The sequence below is a fragment of the Centroberyx affinis genome, unplaced genomic scaffold, assembly GCF_046629955.1.
Source record: "Centroberyx affinis isolate AG114_WGS23_722 - 3 ecotype Tasmania unplaced genomic scaffold, CSIRO-AGI_Caff_v1 ptg002360l_1, whole genome shotgun sequence".
Classification (NCBI taxonomy): domain Eukaryota; kingdom Metazoa; phylum Chordata; class Actinopteri; order Beryciformes; family Berycidae; genus Centroberyx; species Centroberyx affinis.
Window position 1 is genome coordinate 65,388 of NW_027280620.1, and position 22,983 is coordinate 88,370.

At 42.9% G+C, this 22,983-nt stretch overlaps 1 protein-coding gene across 2 annotated transcripts; it reads left to right on the forward strand.

Annotated features, from left to right (window-relative positions):
- The first annotated feature begins 786 nt into the window (after nucleotides 1-786).
- Nucleotides 787-22,644, forward strand: LOC139655908 (xylosyltransferase 2-like). Of its 2 annotated transcripts, XM_071533323.1 has the most exons (12): nucleotides 788-919; nucleotides 9,228-9,324; nucleotides 9,391-9,771; nucleotides 10,362-10,537; nucleotides 12,913-13,115; nucleotides 13,985-14,065; nucleotides 14,421-14,637; nucleotides 15,100-15,276; nucleotides 15,495-15,751; nucleotides 15,884-16,079; nucleotides 19,795-20,128; nucleotides 20,335-22,644. In XM_071533323.1, the coding sequence occupies exons 1-12, from the start codon at nucleotides 788-790 to the stop codon at nucleotides 20,655-20,657; spliced, it is 2,574 nt and encodes an 857-aa protein (XP_071389424.1). In that variant the 3' UTR covers nucleotides 20,658-22,644. The 2 variants fall into 2 exon arrangements, with proteins under 2 accessions (XP_071389423.1, XP_071389424.1); XM_071533322.1 differs by having other exon boundaries at nucleotides 787-919; nucleotides 9,228-9,771.
- The last annotated feature ends 339 nt before the right edge of the window (nucleotides 22,645-22,983 follow it).

Here is a 22,983-nt window from a genome sequence, read left to right on the forward strand (position 1 = left end):
ACATTTCAGTAAAGGAATAACTGCGGCAAAAAAAAAAAAACACTACACTGCTGTGTAACTGTTTTTGATTGGAGAACTCGGACTCGCTATGGGATCCAGACCGGTAGGCTACAGACAGAGAATGGATTCCTGAGTTGGAGTCACGTTACCATGGAGATGCTGGGGGTCCTGTCCGGAGCTGAGACAAAGAGCCCAAATGTAGCATCAGTATTCATAGATGAGACGTATAATAAGCCATAGACTTCCTTGTCTACTTAGTTTCTCAGGCAAACAACACCCATACACATTCAGAGTACTTTCCACAATGTAGCCCCATGCCTAGTCTGTCTGTTAAAAATTAAAAAAAACAACAATATAACTTTGTGAAACCGGCCCAGTTCTGATTTGGCTGAATCACGTTCGAAGCCGTTGTAAATACCAGATAAAAGCACACATGTGTCCGCAGCTGATTCAAATATTAATGCACTGACTTAAAATCAGCGCTCATACCATAGACTGTATGGTACGTGTCGCTTAGCAACCACGTTGTTTGGTTACTGTTCAATGTCTATATTGCTTGGCGGAAGAATAACATTTAATAAAGTGTTGTTTATTTATTTAGATGTATTGAACATTTGTGTTTTTACAAAAGCAATAAACCACTCAAGGCAGTGTTTTATGGTGATTTTAGGACAAGTAGAGGGGTTGAGAAAAACTTTGCAGCAACCTGAGGATGGGCAGCGTCACTGCGTGCGCGCGCTGTTCAGAATTCGCCTTGCACGCGCTCATGTAAACTGGAGTCGGAAAAATGGTGGCCAGCGCTCGAGTGCAAAAGCTCCTCCGACGGTATAAACTAGCGATTGCCGCCGCATTAACGATTCTCTTGATTCAAGGGCTTGTAGTATGGAGTCTAAGAAGTCTCGAAGAGGGCGAGGCAGAGGTGAGAAACATCCCCTATGTTTATTTTTGGCATGACAATGATTCAGTTGGGTTTAATTCTATACCTAGCCGTTAGCTCCTAGCTTAGCTCACTGTGTGTTATTATACAGTAACGCCAGCTAACGTTAGCAGTTAAGAAATAGCCTGCTTCGCTTGCCAAACATTTCAGCACAACCGAAGCAGCCCCGTTTTGTCCGTCTGTCACTGAAACGTTATCTGTCCACTATACCCATCACAATGTACACTGTTATCAACTCTATATGCTAATAACGATAAAGTTACGGTTACTGAGTGACTGTGTCAGTGAAATGGTATTTGGACAGCGTTGAATTCTGGTTGTACAGTGCCGACTGCCAATACATTTCGTTTGGAGTGACTGTTTCGTGGCGTAGTGATGATCTAAGCCTAAGAAAAGGTGATGGGGAACAGACGCAGAAAACAGATGATCATCCAACTAAACCGTAGACTCAGCTAGCTAGCACGGATTTCTATCAAGTGATGCAACTTGGAAGAATAATAAGAAAGAAGTCTGTTGTGATTCATACTGATTGACTGGACCTAGGCTATCCAACATCTGTTCTACATAATCTTTCATATTTCAGTTAGCCAGTGGCCTTTCACAATTGATCTGTTTTGGCTGCGTGACCCTCACCAAGCCTCGAATCTTACCGAACACATTCAGGGAGCATATTCCAGGGATGAAGACTAAAATTAAGGATGGCTTATGATGGAGGCAACTCCAGAGAGGCTTTGAACCGTTTTAACATTAGCCAACTCCTCTGTGGGAACCTTCCCTCCATATACCTCAAGCACACCTGGAACACTAGCTTGGGGCAGTGCCCCATACCCTCCCAGTTCTTCTCTAAATAAGGTAATTGTGAGCTGTTAACAGATATGGCCTCTGGAGGTCTTTGCATTTCAGTAATCAATTTGAGACAAATTGATACAGAGGGAGCCACAGGAATGTGAACTGAAATCTGAGGTGGGAACCCTGCTGTCTCTCTATCATGATGTGACATGCGTGGAGTGTGCATAACATTCCCCCATACCAATACGTTGCACACAGCAGATCTGTGCCTGGAGGGTGAGGCAGGCAGCAGTGGGTATGACAGTGGCTCCAGTGAAGCAGCTGGGTGGAGGAAAGGAGTTGGACCTTTTAGAAAGGTGAGGAATAGAGGGAGCATTATGAATCTGTGCTTAATGCCCTGTGTCCACCAAGAAAATGCTGTGCACCAGTTCAAACAGTAGCCTACCTACTAAGATAAATTCTCAGCAAGAGCTTGGCCATTAATATAAATAACACCAGCTAAGATGCAAATAATCAATTTCCTTAGGACAGACTTCAATGTAAAGAGGAAACATGATGTGATCTAGTAGTAAGAAGTAGGAAGTGGTGTTCATTTTGACCTCTGTCACCTGTTTGCTTTATAACGCCCCAGGCTTGCTTGTTCCCTCATCAGGTGCATTCCATAAGAATGCACGTTAATCATCACCTCATCTCTGAACAATGTCAGTCTATGTTCATGTTCAGTCAGGGAAACTCACCAAGGCGAAATGAGTGAGGGTGACTGGATTTCTCCCTGCTCAGTGGTGTCTGTAAACTCGCATCTGCTCTAATCAGTGGCTGGCCGTGCATGTGTGAACACAGCCACATGCATTTTATTAAAGCCCTCGCACAGAAGAGGGAAAGACTTGTGAGGACAGAAGAAGACCGCACACTCTGTTCCTCTGTCATCCACATATCACCCTCTGCTTGCCCGCTCTCTTCTACAGTGCTGAGTGCTCGCTGCTGCTCCCCGCTTCAGTAGATGACAGCGCTGATATGGTTTCGCTCGACTCTAATTGGAAAGTAAAGAGGCGGCCTAGCTCGCTTTTGAATCAATACATTTTTGACATGATGGTGTTAATTAAAAGCTGTGAAAACGGCTGATAAGAAAAATGGAAATATTAGGCCTTGCTGCACGCTTGTCTTCTGTGTGAGAACATCTACTCAGGCAGCCTAAAAGTTAGGAGTCTCTTTATCAACATTAGCAGACAATAGGCTTAAAAGACATGGTCTTCACACAGTTGTCTAACTTAAACTCTCTATTCTCAATGCTGTTTTAGCTTGCCTATTAACTTGACTCTTTGCAGCAAAGGAGCCAGCACTGCAATGAATGGTATGTTACTGGGCTCCACAATGCCTCTTACTGTAATGGGTTTTAGAGTGCGATTGGGCATCAGTAGCTGACTGTGCTGTATTGGTTGGCAGCTGGCTCACTGGCACTGGATTATCTGGCTCCTTGTCATACCCTGCTGCCCCAGCCACAGCCCCTGTTCTGTTCCCATAGTCTCTAGGCTGTTGGTGTGCCAGCGGCGTGTGGCGAGAGAGCCCACATTCTGCCATGTCGTCTGACAGAGGCAGAAAGCTCATGGCCCACTCACTGTTATTCATCCTCTTCCCCAAGTGCATATTTTCAAGTCCCCTTTGTATGATCCAATAATCCAGTGTGCCAAAGCTGTGATGTTGCTTGGCCAGAAGAAGTCTAAATGGCTCAAGTCCTGCTTTTTCAATGCCTTCCATTTTTGGAGGCGTGTTTTGTGTTCCAGTAAGACTATGTGGTGAGCTGTGGTGGTTTGAGCTCTTTGTCCCCATTATACATGAGGAAAATGCTTTGGGTCAACAGAGGAGTCCGTATTGGTTTTTAAAAGGCCATGTCATACAATAACAGAGGAAAAGAGCATAATGCCAATGAAACCAGGGATAAGAATAGCTTTGCATTTAGAAAACTGTCAGCTACATTTGTTACAATTGTCAGGCTGTTTGTTTCTGTACCTCAGCCTCAGATCCCCAGTGCAGGAAAACAAGATGAACAGGATCAGTTCTCTCACAGAGGTACATATTGACTTATTGATCTGTTTCTCTCCATACTGTTGCTTTGAAATTGAATTGTATATTTGGGACATTGAAATATGATGTTGAAGTAGCCTAGATCAGTGATGTGGGTGTGGGGTGGCCCACATCGGGCCCTCCGATCAATACAGTATCTCAGTGCCTTTGTGTTGAATAACACCAACACCAAACTAATTTTAACCTCACTTTGCGATTGTTAGGAAGATAAACTTTACTTATTTTAGTTTACTCAAATTTCTGTTGGATGAACACACAGGTCACCAGAATACTTGGAGTTGATCTTTCCCCTTAACCTATTTTAACTGAACCATAACTAAATGACATGTACTTTCTGGATTTAACGTCACCTCTAGGGATGTTACAGCCAAAGATTCTAACTATGGGATACTTCAAGGATTTTATTACTTCAAAGCAGGTATAAGAGGATCATGTCTTGACATTTTAGGGAGGTGTTTGGGGGCTGTAAAATCTGTGAGGATGATTTCTTTTTCACTGTTTTCAAGATGCATCTGTCATACACAAATCAGAGTCATGATGATTGTTGAACATTTACTAAAGATATTATAAGATCAGCAATATGTGGTAGGGCTATAGCTTATCCAGTCTTATGTCAAAATTTGCAGACTGTGACAGTCACACAGAGGATGTTGTGAAACTACTAGCCCTGTGCATCTTTTGGTACCAATTTATGCGTACATTATTGTCCCAGTAGGTAGCTGGTATTTTGTTAATTACAGGCATATTGCACCACATAAGTTCACTACAGTGGTTAAGTCTCACAGATGTGCGCTGCACATTCACACACACACACCACCTCAGGGTTTCTTTTATATTTATTTAGCTGTGGTTGTGCATCAACAAAGCATGTCAGAGTTGTTTTCATGCTGGATCATGGCTGACCGCAGTAAATGCTTGAAAGTTTGGTGGAGCTTTGCGAAAACATATAATGATCCTGCAAAATGTAACAGCATATTTCATGCAACGGAGGAAGCTCCTCCCATATGACAAACCTTTTGCTTCAGCATGGCGTAAATCTGAAGGAATGCATCGTTTTCGACATTTTGTGGTCTCCCAGTCCTCACGCCCCAGATACAGCTAGCTGTTTTAATGTCAGTGCCTCACTATCAGTTACAACACTGTACAGCTGACATTCCGTGTGTATTGCAATGTGAATGATAATTATTAATGAATGCATATTTTGCAGTACCCCTCCATCTACAGTTCATCCTCAGAGACCCTCTAGTAGGGAAACTCCTTTCAGTTTAGCTATAAAGGAGAAGAGTAGATGAATGTCACCGAGCAGTGACAAGATTTGTGGTGAAAGCGGTGTCTATTTTTGTTACATTGTGTTGTATTTTTCCATTATTCAGTATATTTGGTTTATTATTTTTTCTGTTGAACATTCCTAAAAAGATAATATCTAATATTTATTTTACTTTATTTTACCAAAATTAAGATTGAAAAAGATGTAATTCATGTCATGGTTGACAATATGCTTAAAAGGTCAGTTTTGTTCATGAAACATTTTATGTTTTTCCTCCAAAAGATATAGGAATTGAAACAGAGATTTGATAAGAACCGGATTCAATGAGCAGAAGTGGAATTGCACTCAAATGATACCCAACCTTATCTGAGTCTCAGAGACAAAATTATCCACATCGTCCACATCTATAAAACATTCTACAGGGAAGTAGGGCTGCACAATTAATCATAGATAATTGTATATTGGAGTTTATGTCTATACGATTAAATCAAGTAATGTGCAGATATTTAAGTGTTTTTTTATACTTTCAAATCCCCTGAAAGTCCCGATGTGGTATAGCAAGTGCTTCCATTATGTGTGACCGATCACAACCTTTGAATGCACAATGTGTATCCATGTGACCAAAATAACAGTTAAGGCCATTTTGTTGGGAAAGAAAGAGAGAAACCTTACATACACCCATTTTTGAAAAAACACTCTCCAAACAAAGTTGGAGAGCAAAAGTACTTCTCCCGAGTCTGAATGTGAAAATGTTTTAGTTCCTCAAAGTGAATCATCCTGTGTCATTTGTAAATAGTTTTAAACCAGATGACAACAAACTAGTACAGACACTCAAAGTTTGCCTCAGGGTTGTCGCTGCACCCTAAAGTAATAAAGTAGCAATTATTTGATCATTGTAAATAAGAGAGACAGTAAGAATGAAAACAAGACTTTCTAGCTGCTGCTACTTTGAGAAATACTGCACTGAAAAAAATGAAAATGTATGTTAAGTGCAAAAGTGCAATGAAAAGATTTTGTTTCCTGAAACCAAGACAAATAATCAGGATTAATAACTGTGATCACAATATGTAGCAAAGTAATCATGATTGTCATTTTTGCCATAATCGTGCAGCCCTACAGGGAATGCTGCCCCACATCCATCACAGTTGTCCATACCTAGTCTGGTAAATACCGTAGTGTCCCAGAGAGAGATGCAGAGATGCAAGTTAAATGTCCCCACTTCTCCCCAGGGAGCCCGGGGCTAAGTGACATGAGGGGCACTGCTGTATAGTTGAAGTGACAGGATCTGTGATTGGGCGTCTTAGTGACTCGGTGCAGAGTGGAGGCGCACTGAAACCGTCAGGTAGCTGCTGATAAGGCCATTTGGCCCCATTCCGACAATGATCTTATTGGTCAGCTCGGAGCGTGCCAGCCCTACAGCTCCTCCTGCTATCTTCCGTTTATAGGTCTCTGTAATTATGGTGTAGTACCCCAGTTGGTTTCCTGGGCAACTTATTTCTTATTACTTGTATACAAATTGTTCCAGCTAGCTGACTGGGCTTGTTGACTGACTGCTGTCTTGCAGACAGTTGTTTTGGACAAGTATTTTCCTTTGGCCACTTTTAGACTGTGACCACCTATTTACTCACCACATATAGCTATTAATTTAATTATGGTATATTAGTTTATACCTTCATTTCCATTCCATATTTCCTTCATTTTCATTCCATATTTCCAGTTGTTTAATAATCCATATTTCCATTTTCCAAGTATATTCATTATTTGTTCACAAAGTTATAGCCTAATCCAAATTTCCGTTTTCTAAGGTGAATTCATATTTGTTCAAAACATTATAGCCTAATCTTACCAACAGCCATTAGCTCCCCACTGTGTCAGTAGATTGCCTGCTCAAAACAGCAGGCTAAATGATAATAGGAAGGCGATTTGTAAAATGTAAATAAATACACAATCAAACAAATGGCTCTTTTATAAAATGCTATACATGCCACATTTCAGTGGTGTAAAAATGGTTGAAAACATGACATTATCTCTAGTTATCTTTAAGCTCGGACATGAGATGTACGCATGTGCAACACCATGCAAGAACTCACTTCAGTTAGACATTCAAAAAGGTTGTGGCATTGGACTATTTTTTTTTTTAATAATTTTAATTAATTTAATTTTAAATTGTAATTCATTTCAAAAACCCTAGGTGTGCCAGTTCACTGCACCCTAAGGTATGGCAAAGTCCCTGCATCTATTATTATTTGCCACCAAAACTTCCAGACTTGTTAATATCCATTAAATATCCATGGGCAAGTGGAGCAATTACTGACGACTGACAAGATATTATTTGGTGAGTGTGATAAATTATTAGACGTCACCAAAATATCAGCTTAGAGAGAACATAAGTCCTGAATGCTCTCCTGATGTTACAGCCTAAACTCAATTTCAGTTTTCCATGTTACATTTATTATTTGTTCCAAAAGTTAATAGCCTAATCTTAACAACAGCAGTCACTTCCCTGCTCTATGCAGCGGTGGGACTGTTACAATGTTTGGAATGGACATTTGCACACAGACTTGTTGTATCTTCTGTATTATTCCTCCAACCCACACTGTCTCTGTGGCCAAGTCGTATCCAAAGTTTTTGTAGGTCAAGAAGTTGTCCGCACCCTTACAGTAAGCTCTCTGTGGATTGCCTCTCTGTTCATCCAAACAATTATTCTATTTTACAGAAATAATTATGTCTACAACTGGTCGTCCTCGCAATCCAATGGAAAGTGAGAGGCAATCACATTTAACTCTTACCCATGCACATCCCAATAAAACACAAATGAAGGCAGAAAGATAAGACATGGCACGATCTGGCTCACCCTTCCTACCGAGATAAATGTGGGATTGGGATTGCTGTAGCCATCCTGAGACATTTACACCTTCTGGTACCATTTTGAAATTAATTGGGGTGAAATTATCAGTTGAAGATTAAATATTAAATAGGTTAAATATAAATAATAAAGTCCATCTTCCTATCAAGATGGATAGGAATATGGGTGTAACCATAATTCTCTTATTGAAACTAAATATGTATTTTGACATGCAATATATTTGGTACATTCGGTCTAAAAATTATCTTTTTTAATGATGGTTTTAATGCTTTACTTTATATAACACATCCTGCTTAAAAATATACATGAATTTATGAAATACAGGAAAAGACTTTTAATTTGACAAATAAATGGATGGCATTGATAGTTGAATTGAATTAATTCAATAGATATTGTCACACGGCCTTCTGCGACCTTCTCTACTCCTGCTTTATAGGAACAGAAACTCTTAAAAGGGCATTGCATCTACCAATAATACATTGCAAGGATAAACAGAGCGGCTGGTCTCAAAGCTGATCACTTGACAACCGTCTGCCAACGAGTCCAGCTCTACCGAGCCATGCTGCAGTGCAGCGAGGTTCTCAGTCGCCTTGAAATCTTGCTGAGCGTTTTTTCAGCAATTACTTTTTCGGCCCCCTGTGTTTACTCCTCTGTGGACTCTTGTCCATTTCATGTGCACAGACATGCACATACATAAATACATACAAACCTGTCACTGTCCTATGAGGACTTCATGCACACACGCACACAAAGACACACACTAGTGGTCTGATAAGGGTTCTCATTGCAACCTCCTCAGTATCTGAGGCTTATGCCCAGTGTCTGTGTGTGTGTAGGCCTACATGTCTCTGTGTGCTCATGTGCCATGCACACACATTTGCACGCCTTTTGCCTGCACTTCTTTGCCACAGGGGACTGACTGAGGTTTGCTGAGGTCCTTACAGTGAATGATTGGCTTCATTATGCGTCTTTGAGTGTGCACCTTCCCTGGACTCTGTCTTTCCCAGATTACCTCCACAAAAAGGCAGAGGCTCAGCTAAAAATAACCCAGATCAGGGAAAGGGAAAAAACAAAACCAAGTAAACACATCCTTCCCTCTGGGGCTCCTTTTGCTGTTGTCTTAGTGGATTTCTTTCTCTATGTTTATGTCATTCTTGGAGTGTGAATCATTCCCTCCTCTCAGCAGCATTTGTCCAAGATGTTCTTATGGAATGACTGGCAACATATCTGGAGTTGAAATGTATTCTTACTCTCTCTCTCTCTCCCTCTCTCCTTTCTCTCCTCAGAGAAAGACGCGACGGTCTAAGCTGCCTGACCACAACAGCCAGGACCCCAAGAGGGACGCGGCGCCCTGGGAGAGACAAAATTCTCTGTCGGGGAGGAGCAGGGGCAGATGGAGCACCAGGTTGGAGAGGACGGGGGGTACAGCCGCCAGTGCGCTGAGGAGAGGGACCAGCCGCCGAGGAGGGAAGCCCAGCATCAGGCTGAAGAATCCTCAGGAGCAGGGAATGACAGGAGCCGGACTGGATGGCGTAGTCCCCCACGACCCGTCCAGCAGCCGCAATTTCAGTGAGACCCGAGGCGGCACAGACGGGGCGGCCAAGTTACCCGCTCCTGCCATACCAGGGGAGCCGGGCAGCGTGGACGGGGCGCACCAAGCCCCCAGCAGCGACTTTGTGCCCAAATGTGACATCATGGGCAAGGACGCGCTGTCTGCCCTCCATCGCGCCGGGTCGCAGCAGTGTCGACAGGAGATCGCCAACATCGTGTGCCAGCATCAGGCCGGACAGCTCATGCCGCATGCACTGCCTCAGTTCTGCCCCCAGCTTGGTGAGAAGCCTTACACAGTGTGTACTCTTCTCTCTCTCTCTTTCTCTCTCCTCTCTCTCTCTCTCTCTCCCCTCTCTCTCCCTTGCTCTCTCCCTCGCTCTCTCCCTCATTTGTAGCCTTCCTTGCGGGATTGAAGACTAAATGTGCAGGCGGCCCACACACTCTCAGATCCTTAATGATTTATTAGACCAATTTTCACTCACCAATACATTTTTAATAAAAGCATTTCTCATGACCAAATTTGCATTAATATTGCATAGAATTTGTGGTTCGGGTCCTTGTCTCACTCTTCGCCTCTTATCTAAACATAGCCTAGATTCTGTGAATGTGATGCTACTTCTCTGTCAACCATGATTTCATCAGCAACAGATATTGGGTAGGATGATGTAGTGTATTTGCTTAAGATGCAGTTTAGTTTCATTTGCCCCTGGCACCTCTCAGTATACCCCAGGCTCTGCTTAAACTTATTCCTCCACCCCTTGTTTCTCAGTACCCAGCCCATATTCCTTGAAACCCTCCTGACCCTATTGAATCTTCTTTGCCGCAATCCTTCATTATCATATCCCTCTCTCTCTTTGCCCCTCTTCCAGGTGTATCCAATCCGGTTCAGGCCGGTGATGAGCTGGACAATAGTCTGTCGAAGGTGGAGAACCCTGTCAGGGTGGCTTTCGTTCTGATGGTACATGGCCGGGCTGTACGGCAGCTCAAGCGCCTCATCAAAGCCATATACCACCGTGACCACTACTACTACATCCATGTGGACAAGGTAAGCTCTAGAAGGAGGCGACTGTGCCCCGACCACTATACATCATCCCTGTAATACGCTCACATTCCATACATTCGGCCTCACTTGCTTGCATACAGACCATTTGTCCATGGATCATGATAGAAATATCCAAATAGAAGGCATTCATTCATTGGCAGTACCTACTGGAACTGATATTGGACTCAGGGGTGAACCTTGGTGTCAGGGCCAAGATTACCCTCAACCTCTGCATCTACAAAATGTTTATTGTTAGTTAGGCTAAACATTGAGCGGTTTAGTCGACACATCTGCTTGGTGCAGTGTATTCTGAGCTCACAAACGTTTTTACAGGCTGGGTCTTCTTGCATTATGAAGGTTAAATTTATCCCATGGGTTTCACTGTGGTAATGGGGATTAGCCTGGATAGAGGGGCTTGTGTGGTTATTTATAGGGGTTGGACTTAGTGGAGGAAAGGTCTACAGTGTTCAGCTGGAAGACAAAGAAATAATGTTTGGCTGGTAACGTTGAGGTAGAGACCTCAGGTGTGTATAGTACAGAGACAGAAGCCAATAGAGAAACAGGTGGCTGTCGCCAGTGCACCTGTATAGCCGGAAAGGTTGTTCCGCCCTGGGGAGCTGGCTCGCACAGTTGCCAAGGGACTATGGAGAGGCTTTGTGGAAGCGTGGAGTCTGGGAAGGAAGGCAGTGATGAATGAGAAGTCAGTGGGACAGTCACCACAGACACTCCAGCCAACCTAACCTCATCTGTCTCTGAGGGAAGGGCCTGTTTGAGAGATGGGGCTGTAAAACAGGTCAGGTTGTACTGGAATCAGTGCACTGGCTCCTCTACCCTCCACCCGCCACCCCTTTTTTTTCCTGCTGTCTGGTTTCTGCTGAGCAGACGACTGAGAGGGCTGTGAGTTTAGGACTGTCATTCTCTAGCCGTTTTCCCTGCTGCTGACTCCTCTCCAAACACAACCAGGGTATCTGCGGATTGTTACAAGTGTTAAAATAAATTGGCTAATTTGAAAGCTTTAAAAAGTATTCAAATGCCTTAAAGGTATAATATGTAACATTTCCGCATTAAAATATCTAAAAACGACTAGACCTATGTTATATATTTTTTTGAGTTGTGTACTTACATTATCCCAAATGTTTCCAACAATGTTCAAACCCAGAGAAATCCGTAATTTTATTCAAGGTAACGGTGTGTTTCATTTGGTCGCCTGTCAATGGTGTCATATCCCCTTTACCCCCTAACTTCCAGGGAAACACGGGAAACACCAGATGATACGTCAGAGAGTGAGGAAGGAAGTCAGTGAACTAGCTAGCTAGCCACTCTAGCCACTCTGTTGTTTTTTTCATTCTATTGTTTTTATTGCTCACTCGTGATGGATCACGATTATTCATTCCCGTTTGCTGTGCGTTCTGTCGCCGGAGCTGTCCCCATAAAAAAACTCCCATGATCCCACGCTACGTCACGATGTCATCAAACTACGTCTTTTGTTATTGTTTTGATTGAGAGACCTCTAGCGGCAGAAATGACATACTGTGCGTTTAAATACAATTAGATGTCTTTATTTTCACCATGCAATAACAGGTTTCTTTGTACTGCATGTGAACCTATTATACAGAACAGGGCCTATATCTGCCTTACACACACCTCATGTCCCTTAATCAATTTCCCAGTGGGCTTTTTCTTATACTGTCCATTTATAGTTTCAGAACTTTTATAAGCTATGTTCAATTGGAAATAGGTTGGTTTTGTTTCTTTATTTTAGGTTTTTTTTTTTTTTATTGGTCTTAAATTCAATTCCAGGTAGCATTTAAAAAATGTCTTAAGTTTGGCTTCTTGAAACCTGCAGGTACCATGACAGTATTCACACTTGCTCTCTCACAGCTCTGTCTCTAATCACTTTAATGTCTCTTGGCATAAAGCCTGACAGCTGTTTGGCTCTATGACATTTAGTGTTACTTTTTCAACTCATCCTTTTCCCTTCCTAATGTTTAATCCCTGCTTGACAGTTTTCTCCAGAGTAGCCTCTAAGCTTAGTTCCTCTTATTCGTAGTCGTGTGTTGCTGTCAAAATACCTATTGCCATTTCAGACAAGGAAATATAGTTTTTGAACTTATTACAAGACAAAAAACTATTTTTCATTTTCTCTAATCACAGTAACCCACATTACAAATAGATGTGCCATGTGGCTTTTGTTCTAGCTCAGATCACATTCTGTTTCAACATGAGCCAGCTTTGGTCGGCTGCCTTGGCACGGTTGCAGCAGCAGATCTGGCTAATGCAGAAACTGTTATACAGCTAAAACTAGATTATCATTTGTGATGCAGCAACACAATTTTCACTCATTTAATCGTCTGACTCTTTGCTTTGAACTCTGCCAGCGGTCCAGCTACATGCATCGGGAAGTCCTGCAGTTAGCCCAGCAGTACGACAATGTGCGTGCCACACCCTGGCGCATGGTGACCATCTGGGGCGGTGCCAGCCTACTGAAGGCCTACCTACACAGCATGCAGGACCTGCTCTCCATGCTGGACTGGAAGTGGGATTTTTTCATCAACCTCAGCGCCACAGACTTTCCCACCAGGTTGGTTAGCCTATGTACAGAATATAAGACTCAGGGGTCTGGCATGATAGAATTAAATCCTAAAGGAGTTTCTGAGGTGACATTTACAGTTTGAGCATTTCTGTAATAACTCCCTAGTTCACAACAGTACTAACAAATTTCAAGCAACTATCAAATATCTCTGTGTATTGTTATATTGGCTGCAGTATAACCTTTATTGTGTTCACAGTGGTAGCTCCGTTCAAGTGTATCTTAAATATGTCAAGTGAATTATATATATATGCAGTCACCTATTTTCATCTATTTTCTGTGGTGCTAGTTGGTGCTGTGTATTGAAGTTGCACAACTCTTACACAACTGTCTAGTTTGAGTTGATAAGTTCTGGATTGTCTCTTTCTCATTGGTGGCTTAGCCTTTCAGTAGTGCGTGGGGATTTGATTCACTTACTCTGACCTACAGTGACTTTGACTTGTATAGTAACATAATGAAGAAGGGCCACAGCATTTGCCAGATGAAAAGCCTTGTCTGGTAGCAGCACTAACTGGACTGTTTTGGTCACTGAAGCACAGAGGCAGCAGTAAATAGCCTTCTTTCTTGTTGATCAGTTCTGGCTGGATTTCTGGGGCTGCTCTGAGCCCCTATCAAAGCAATTGCCAATCCTCCTGAACCTTCCCAAGGGGAATAACTTGGACTGCTTGGATACACACAGTCAAGCCTATGTCTCCCAAATCCTGCCCAGAGTAGCTAATTTCACTCAGGAATATCATCACACACACACCCAATACCACACTCCAGCCAGCATTTTCTTCCAAACTAATCCTCTGACCTTTTTCTTGTGTCTTTGTGTCCCTCTTCCTCCTTTCAATTATCACCCTAATGCCCTCCTACAGGACCAATGACGAACTGGTGGCGTTCTTGACGCAGCACAGAGACAAGAACTTCCTCAAGTCCCACGGGAGAGAGAATGCCAGGTGAGCTAGCATGTTAGCTGTGACATACAGACCTCTGATTCACAACCTGCTAAGACACACATTTGGTTGCCGCTGTGCATTAAATCTGACTCCACTTGTAATATTCAGAATTTTTTAACTTCTATTTTCATGAAGTTAACACTTGCATTATTACTTCTGATATCAGGAAAGAGGCAAAAAGTGAAATGACAAGCTGATCTCATAGAGTTGTCATTTTACTGTTACTAAATACAAGGCAGCTCACTAGCAAACAAGTATTTGCTTGATTATTTACTTTAATGCATGCTGTTAAGTATCACTGTATTGTCTTTCAAGACATCAATTCCAACCTTGCCTGTTGTGTGCTGTGTTCAAGGTTTATTAAGAAGCAGGGCCTTGACCGTCTCTTCCATGAGTGTGACAACCACATGTGGCGTCTAGGCGAACGCAGCATCCCAGAAGGCCTGGAGGTCTCGGGAGGCTCTGATTGGTTCTCACTCACCCGCCGCTTCGTAGAATACGTCATCAAGTCCCAGGACGACCTAGTGTCAGGGCTGAAGCAGTTCTATACCTACGCTCTGCTCCCTGCTGAGGTAAGTAAGCCTTGTTCAGTGGGGCCCATTTATCTCCTGTAGCTGAGACAGACAGCTTGATATCCAAGTCTGTCTCAGGCCCTCCTCCCCTGCCAAGGTAGAGGAGAACCTAGCAGCAAAAAAATGTAATACCTTAAGCTTTCAGGCGCCTAGTGCAGCAGAGGTGCCAGACTGAAGCAAGGTCCCACTGAGTTCACCTGAGAGTTTATCTGTCTGTGTGGTTTAATGTCTCAATTGAAGTGCAGTGATTTGTTTGCCGTTGTGTGGTGCTGTTGAGGTGTGACCTCTTGGAATTTAGAGTCAGTGGGTTGAAACTGTTCGGGCATGTCTGTGGGGGAAATTTGGCTCTGAGGTTTACAGTGAATTTACTCTCACACAACGCACCCTTTGTTTTATTGCACTGCTTAGAAGGAAGTATTGTATTTACACATACCTGCTCTACCTATCTGCCCCTTCTCCCAGTCCTTCTTCCATACGGTGCTAGGGAACAGCCACATGTGTGAAACCCTGGTGGACAATAACCTGCGTGTCACCAACTGGAATCGTAAGCTGGGCTGCAAGTGCCAGTACAAGCACATTGTTGACTGGTGTGGCTGCTCTCCCAATGATTTCAAACCTCAAGACCTCATCCGGATCCAGGTGAGTCAGCCAGATGGGGGCAGTGTGGAACTACAGTTCATTAATGATTGCTTTTGTTTGACCTGGCGGGGAGGAAAAATGTTTCCTTGATTGATTCCTTTTTTAATCTAGTAGTATTCCAATCTCTCACATTTCACTCGTCATTTCTTCTTAGTATGTGCTATTTTGTGATGTATTTTGTGTCACCATCAACTAAGTGTCCCTCTTCCCATCCACAGCAATTGACCCGGCCAACATTCTTTGCTCGTAAGTTTGAGTCGACAGTGAACCAGGAGGCCATAGACATCCTGGACACCCACCTGTATGGCCACTACGCCCCAGGCACCGTTGCCATCAAGGCCTACTGGGAGAGCCTGTTTGAGCAGTTAGATGGGGTGGGCTCACTCAGTGACGTGGCCCTCACTGCTTACACCTCTTTCTTTCGCCTCGGCCTCAAGAGTCTGGAGACCGCTCAGAGCAACGTGGAGGCCTGCAGGTCAGGCCTTGAGTTTACACTAAGACTGCAGACAGTCTGTTTACATCCTTTTCATACTATAACTGAATCCCCAAGGAATTGCAATATATCACTGTTTTTGATCTTTTATGTGTGCTTTTTCCCTCACTGCAGGTTCGAGCCAATAGGCTACCCTGTATCAGTACACCTGTACTTTTATGACGACCGTTTCCAGGGGTACCTGGTGCGTCAGGAAGTCCAGACCCCGGGGTCAAAGGTCAGGGAAACAGTGGAGATGTGGGCGGTACCTCATGCCACCCTTGTCCTGGAGACCAACCTTAAGGAGTTTGAGAGGCTCAAGAACTTGGAAGTAAGTACACTTTGAACACTAGCTTTTACTTTGTATATGTCATTGTTCTTGTGTTAAAGGAGATCAAGGACTAGAGTGGTGTGTGTCTAAGACTGCATGTACTTCATTAGGGGTCCAAGCACATAGTGCTGGAACCCTATTGTATTTGCTGTAAATATTCCGCTTCTTTCTTTCTTTCTTTCTTTCTTTCTTTTTCTCCGCTAAAAGTATCTGCAGCTCAGAAACCGTAAGTCCTACAGCAGCCATATTTGGCAGGTGGGCTCCTATGGCCCACCACTACTCAGACAAGGCAGCCCGTGCACATTGGCCAGATGGTGGCGCTATAACAAGCAACTTTACATTTTGGCCAATAACCTCTTAACCGTGTGTCATAGACTGAAAATTCTTGTGTTCCTAGATTTTTTGGAATGTGCAGAGTCCAACCCATGTATCACTTTTAATGTCCACCATATTGCATTGTCCGCCATTTTGAATTATTTAAGAAACTTTTTTTTTTCGCAACTCCTCCTAGGCCATTCATCCAATTCACATGAAACTTCGTGTGGAGAATCTTGGGACCGTCCTCTTTCAAAGTTGTATAAAGGTTATTGATAGGTCAAATGGTTTGGCTTTTATCGACCAATAAACTTTTAACGAAACACGCCATAACACTAAATTGGCCATAACTCATTAACCATTCATCTAATCAAGCCAAAATTTTAAACACGTTGACAAGTGTTGCATGAACACACCCACAAAAGCATTTTGAGCTGTACCACTAGTGGGCGCTACAAAAGCAAAAAGTTAATATCTCATAATTGACTGCATAGATTTTTATGATGAAAGTGGGCGTGGCTTATTGCATAATAACCAAATCTCCATTGGTATTAAAGTCAAAACTTCCAAAATTCATTAAAAATCAGCCGTATGTCCTAGAGAGCTGAAATTTTCAGGACATGTCAGCTGAAGTGAGATAAATTTTTCGTACACTGGTGCCTACCCCCGATTCTGACGTCGCCCCCCCTCTGTTTATAGCAAAAACTGACTGTGATCCCACAGTGTTGTCCTCCTAAACCGTACGTTACAGGAAAAAAACAACATGATTTTTGAAATCGTCATACCTTAATTAGTAAACAGCCCAAAAATTATAATGATATCTTGAAAACTGAGCGCACAGTAAATGGAAATGTGCAGCTGCAAATAGTTTGATAAATTGACAATGTGATATGTTCAAGATAGTTTGATCAATCTTCATCAAACTAAATACAAATGATGTCTGGAGTGGTCTGTCAAGATGATGTCAGTAAAGTTATGTGTAAATTGATGAATGTGGCGCGCTAGTACAGTTATAATATTCTTTCTGAGGCTTTCAATATGGTTTGGACTAGCACCTGTGACCTATCACTTGTCCCTTTGTTTTGTTTCCCCACTGTGGCACACATCAAAGTGGAAGTTGGTAAAGCTCAGTGGTCTCATTTATAACCGCTGTGTACGCACAAAACAGGGCCTGAAAGAAGCGTACGCCACTTCCCACGCAAAAGTTGTGATCTATTAAAACAAACTTGACGGGAGAATGTGCGCACCTGTATGTAAACTCTGACCCATGCGTACGAACATTTTGGAGACAGTGGGAAACGGTGACCGAGATGGCAAATTAGTAAAATAAAGCAAAAAATGGCATTTACACTCAGATCATTTCCAGGCCGACTCCACATCAACTTAGAAGCCCTCTAATGATAATAGTCCTTGTCGGTAGAACGTCTAGGCTACAACTAAATAGCGTCTTTGTTGCTTTAGTTCCAAACCCGATCATCTGTCCAAAAAGCATCTATATGTCATTATAGGCTGACATGGTGTGAATTAGTTTCAAGTACGTACATTACAGTCTTTTAGCAGAGACCCAGTTTGTCACAATTTAATCTGACAAATTCAAGGTGTTAGGCAATTGGACTGGATGTCTCAAGGTAATAAATAATGATGCGTTATGACGCACAGGGCGCAGCGTCCTCTTGTTCAGCCCGGTCACACACTGATCTGTCTGATCCCCGAGTCAGAAAACGAGAACGCAGAACTTGTCTATGCGTTTTTTATTCAAATCAAATGAATGTGTAATGCTGAGTGCGTAGTTACGTTCACTCTTTCACAGGCACATTTACGATACCTGGGTCAGTCGCAGCATCTCATCTTCCTCTCTAATGTTAAGTCAGTATCACGCTGTGTTCCTGGCACAATGCCACTAAATAGGGTTTCCCCCGTCATCGAGGTGTAACGTTCAAGAGGAGAGATTTCTGTTTCTGGTTGGTGACGCCCGAACTGAGGCCACCGGGGAAATGTATCTTTTTCGCCTGGCTCCGGCTTTGCCATTTTCTCACACGGGAGAATGGAATGACAAACATATTTACATACACATCAGTATTCATTCAGGGCGTTTCATTGACCATCTATGGTTAATTGTGGGAGTTAAGGGGCGGAGTATGAGGAACGTGAACGTGTACAACATTTTAAGTTGGATTGTGATTCATAAAGGGGAAATTGCGTGCAGGTGTGTGAACGCACGGTTTTATAAATCCGATTATTTTTGTACGTACGTACTTTTCCTCTTTTGTGCGCACGTAACCTTTTAGTGTGGAATCCACGCACAGTTTTATAAATGAGACCCCAGGTCTTTGGACCACAAGGTTGTCAAAGTCCCTGATGGACTTTGACCATTTTGAAGTTTCATGAGAAGTAAATCAACACTAAATCACACAGTGCAGAAAACTCAAAGCTGTTTGACATCATCTGTCAATGGCAAAATACCTGAATTTCATCACTGATTGGGGTGTGGCCAGACCTTTCAACCCATATAGAGCAGTGCAGCAGCAGTTTTTTGGCCCATGTCACTTAACTATTGTTTTATTCATTAATGGAGAGCACTACAATGTTCTATAAAGTGATTAGCACTGTCAGTCTGACAAGCATAGGTTGCAGTATCACACTACTTCTCCCTTTAGTTAGTTTCTCCTCACTGAACCTATAAAAGGCGTTTTACTCAGTAGGTAAAGCATCAGCCTTTCATGTGGAAGGTTGTGGGATCAAATCCAGACTTGTCTTTTCCAAAGTCATTAGTCACCAAGGACAAATAATAGAAAGTTTGGCCGTTGTGAACAACTCCAGCAATGTGGTTACAATGAAAAGATTAACTTGACAGAAGTCACGGGCCAACACAAAAGCCGGTGTTAGACTGCATGTTCGATCTTCACAACATGTAAGTTTTTGTGTGTCTTTCTACCTTCTGTAATGTAATGTATGTAATGTAATCTGTCTTATCAAATTGTGCTCGGACCCCACAATCGCCGCTTGCGGCTATATTTGTAATTTAAGTTGCTGTCCCAGACAAATTTTGATCAAGATCAAGGTACCCCAAGAAAACTGCTGAGGAAAACTGTGTTTGAAGACTTTCACCTTGATATGTTTAAATTGGGGCGGCATAATCGGGGCTTGATCTGATCAAAACTTCAATGTTTTAATTAGTTCAGGAAATCACAGGCATGCTGCTCAGCCTAATATTGTGAAGAAGTCAAGTGCAGAAAGTGTTAACATATTCATTCACCTTGTCTTCAAATTAAATATGAAAGTTTGAAGACTGATAAAGAATGTGAAGCGTTGCTTAGCTGCACTGTATTATATAGGCTGCTATCAGTATTTCTGGACTGCCTCCAAAGGCTGTGATTCCTTTTGTCTATTTTCTTGACAGATCGGCACTGAGTGGGATCCTAAGGAAAGAATCTTTCGGAACTTCGGTGGGGTGATCGGTCCTCTGGATGAACCACTGGCGGTGCAGAAGTGGGCTCGTGGGCCCAACCTCACGGCCACTATTGTGTGGATCGACCCAGCTCAGGTGGTAGCAGCATCCTATGACATCAGCGTGGATGTGGATGCAGAGTATACCCAGTACAAACCGCCACTGCAGCGCCCCCTCCGACCCGGGACCTGGACAGTACGGGTGTTAAGGCAATGGGAGCGCGTGGCAGAAGTCCGCTTCCTTGTCATGCCCTTGGCCTTCAAAGGAAAGGAGCCACTACGCAAAGGTGAGACATGGATTTAGAGCATTTGATTTTCCAATTTTTTCCTTGTCATTCACTGTAGTGAAGGTTTTCCTCCAGTAAATTTAAATTTGTGATCCCTCATCATGAAATAGGAATATTTGTTTTGGTCTTGAATGATGTTTAAAAATGTCTTCCCCTTGCAATTTCTCTTTGTCTCCAAACATCCGTCCCCTCGCTGTCCATTCCAGAAGAGGACAACTGGCTCCATGCAGGTCCTCCAGGTAACCTGTACCTGGAGCAGAGCTTCCAGCAGCTGAGCTCGGTGCTGAAGCTGCCTCCCCAGGAGCCTGCTATGCAGGAAGCCCAGCGCCGGGCCCAGCTGGTGGGCAAGTTCCTGGAGGCCTGGGTGGACAGCAGCGTGGGGGCCTTCTGGGTGACAGGGGACCTTTGTGCCACACAGACCTCCTCCTGCCCAGCCTTGGGACCCTGCACCAAATCCTCGTGGAGCTCCCTGTCCCCAGACCCCAAGTCTGAACTGGGGCCTGTCAAAAGTGATGGCCGTATCAGGTAGCCCCAAGAGAGGAGAGACTCTGGACTGCAACAGACACAGGAACATAGGAAGCTGGAGGGAGAGATGGACCTACATTAGAGTGTGAGAGCTCTTATAGAGCCTGTGTGTACGGGGATATTGTCTCCAAGGACAGCTCAGAGCCCAAGGGCACATAAACAACGAGGCATCTTCCTACACTGAAGAGTCTAGACATTCTCAGTGAAATGGCAATACAGACTCGAGAGAGGAGGACGCGTCTGCTGGAAATTTGCACATACAAGATTGCAAGAGCAAAAACTTTTGTGGTGTTTGTTTGGAAACGTTGCTGAGTGATACACGGATGCCTGATGCATTGTTCTGTTTTTTTGCTGGCACACACGTTTTCAGTCAGGGTCTGTCTGGGTTGGACTTTGAAAAGAACCCCCTGCACATGTTCAATTTCCCTCTGCTTTATGAAATCGGAAAGCAGATGTCAAAATTCAACAACAGGCTCCTTGCTGTGTTCTATCGTCATTTCAGGGGAGAATGGAACCTCTGAACCATATTATTGTGCTTATTTTGAAGCATTATTAAGTGAGCATTGGGAGCAGACAGATGAAGTGCACTTTACTGTAAGACTATAATGTTACACAGAGGTCACTTGGTTGCCATGTAAGGAGGAGAAGTTAAAAAGTCATGGATAAGGTCACGTCACGTCAGATGACATCCTCACCCTTTCACTTTACAGTAGGTCTCTAAAGTGCTGCTTTAAGGTATAATAACTTGCAGCGTCACTTACCATTGCACAGACACATCGACAAATACCTGGACTTGTAACCTGGATTTAGGAAAAAATATGGAACTAGTCCTGTCTTGTCAAAAAGCAGAGTTGAGTTTAGAGGTTCAGTGTCTTCTTTCATTATTAGTTCTCTTTACTGTGACATATCATTTTTTTGAATGTGTGATTTTTTTGTATGTATTTGTTTTGTCTGTTAGTTTCTTGAACTGGCTGTAAGATGTTTAATTGTCTTTGATGTCCATCATTGCAAACAAAGCCACTTGGAGTTGTTTGTCGGGTCAGAGGAAGTGCCTAGACTGTTGGGTTGCATTCAAAATTCTTCTAAATTATTTTGTAAGTTGCCCTTTGACTACAAAATTCTATGAACAAAAGGCTATGAAGAATGCTACAAATGCTAAATTGGATGAAACTGCAAATGCAAGGACCTCGTATTATACCTCTTCTGTATCAGTTTATATGCAGTATTGTCACTCCTGTGTGTTTGTATACTTTGTTTGCCACAGTGAAAAGCCCTCTGTCACCTAGCAGATGGTTATTGTTCACAAGCATTTGTCATGATGTGTTTCATTTTAACTTTAAGTCCACCAACCAAAAATGGCCAACATTATACGTTTGGGGTTTTTCTTTCAGCCTGATCAAGAAAATGTAAGCTGCCTTTATTTAGTTAGTAAGATGAATTGTTTACTATAGAATAATAGCTTCAAGAGATGTGCAATTAATGCCTTTTTAGACAATAATGAGCCCCCCGTCCTGTGTCTTAGTTTGCAATATCATTTTTACCTAGTTTTATGCAATCTTTTATGTTCTTAATAGTCTGCCACTATATGAGTTTTCAAGTGACCTTGTTTACCTTGCACAGCACAATTGCTTCAGTGAAGCCCCAGTTTTATCGATACAAGAAAGCAGAGCGGTCAGCGTAAGAGATATTGATATTTTTCTATACGGTTTGAGAGGAAATACTTGTCCGTTCATCTCTACCACTCTGTTGTACTGTTAAGAACTACTGTCTACTTATATTGTATTTGACAGTCATCTTCCGCCCATTCAGTGTCATTTGAAACAGTGGGAGGTTAAGGTTTCCGTCCCTGCTGCTGTAGTAACCAGCAGCAGCCTTGGTTGGTGAGTCATTGTGGGCTCTGTCTCTCTTATCTGAGTAGAGAACTGTAGCCCATCACAGTATGCCTCTGGAAAAGCTCATATGACAAGGAATCTTGACTGATGGCTCAATAAAAAACACTTTAATGATCATTTTTGTCATGTGATATTGCATTTTATTGTGACCTCCTATCTCATACATCTGTATTTGACTGAATCTATTGCTGTTATGGTATCAAGCTATACCACATGGACGACTTCAAAGTCACTGATGGATGCTGACTTGCTGACATGGATTCGCTGTTTTCAGCTGTTTTATAAGCTAGTTTTTCTCTACTTTAAAGCAGTAAACCAGAGGGAGGAAGGAGGTGGAAATGGAATTTGTTTGCAGGGGCGCTCTCCAGGGTGCTGAACACATCCTTGTCACGGTAGACATGCCTGACATGATTTCATATCATAAATACTGTACACCTC

Coding starts and splice junctions, on each gene's coding strand:
- LOC139655908 (XM_071533322.1), top strand. CDS start 788: ATGGTGGCCAGCGCTCGAGTGCAAAAGCTCCTCCGACGGTATAAACTA. Junction 9,772..10,361: donor TCAGTTCTGCCCCCAGCTTG/GTGAGAAGCCTT, acceptor CCCCTCTTCCAG/GTGTATCCAATCCGGTTCAG. Junction 10,538..12,912: donor ACTACATCCATGTGGACAAG/GTAAGCTCTAGA, acceptor GAACTCTGCCAG/CGGTCCAGCTACATGCATCG.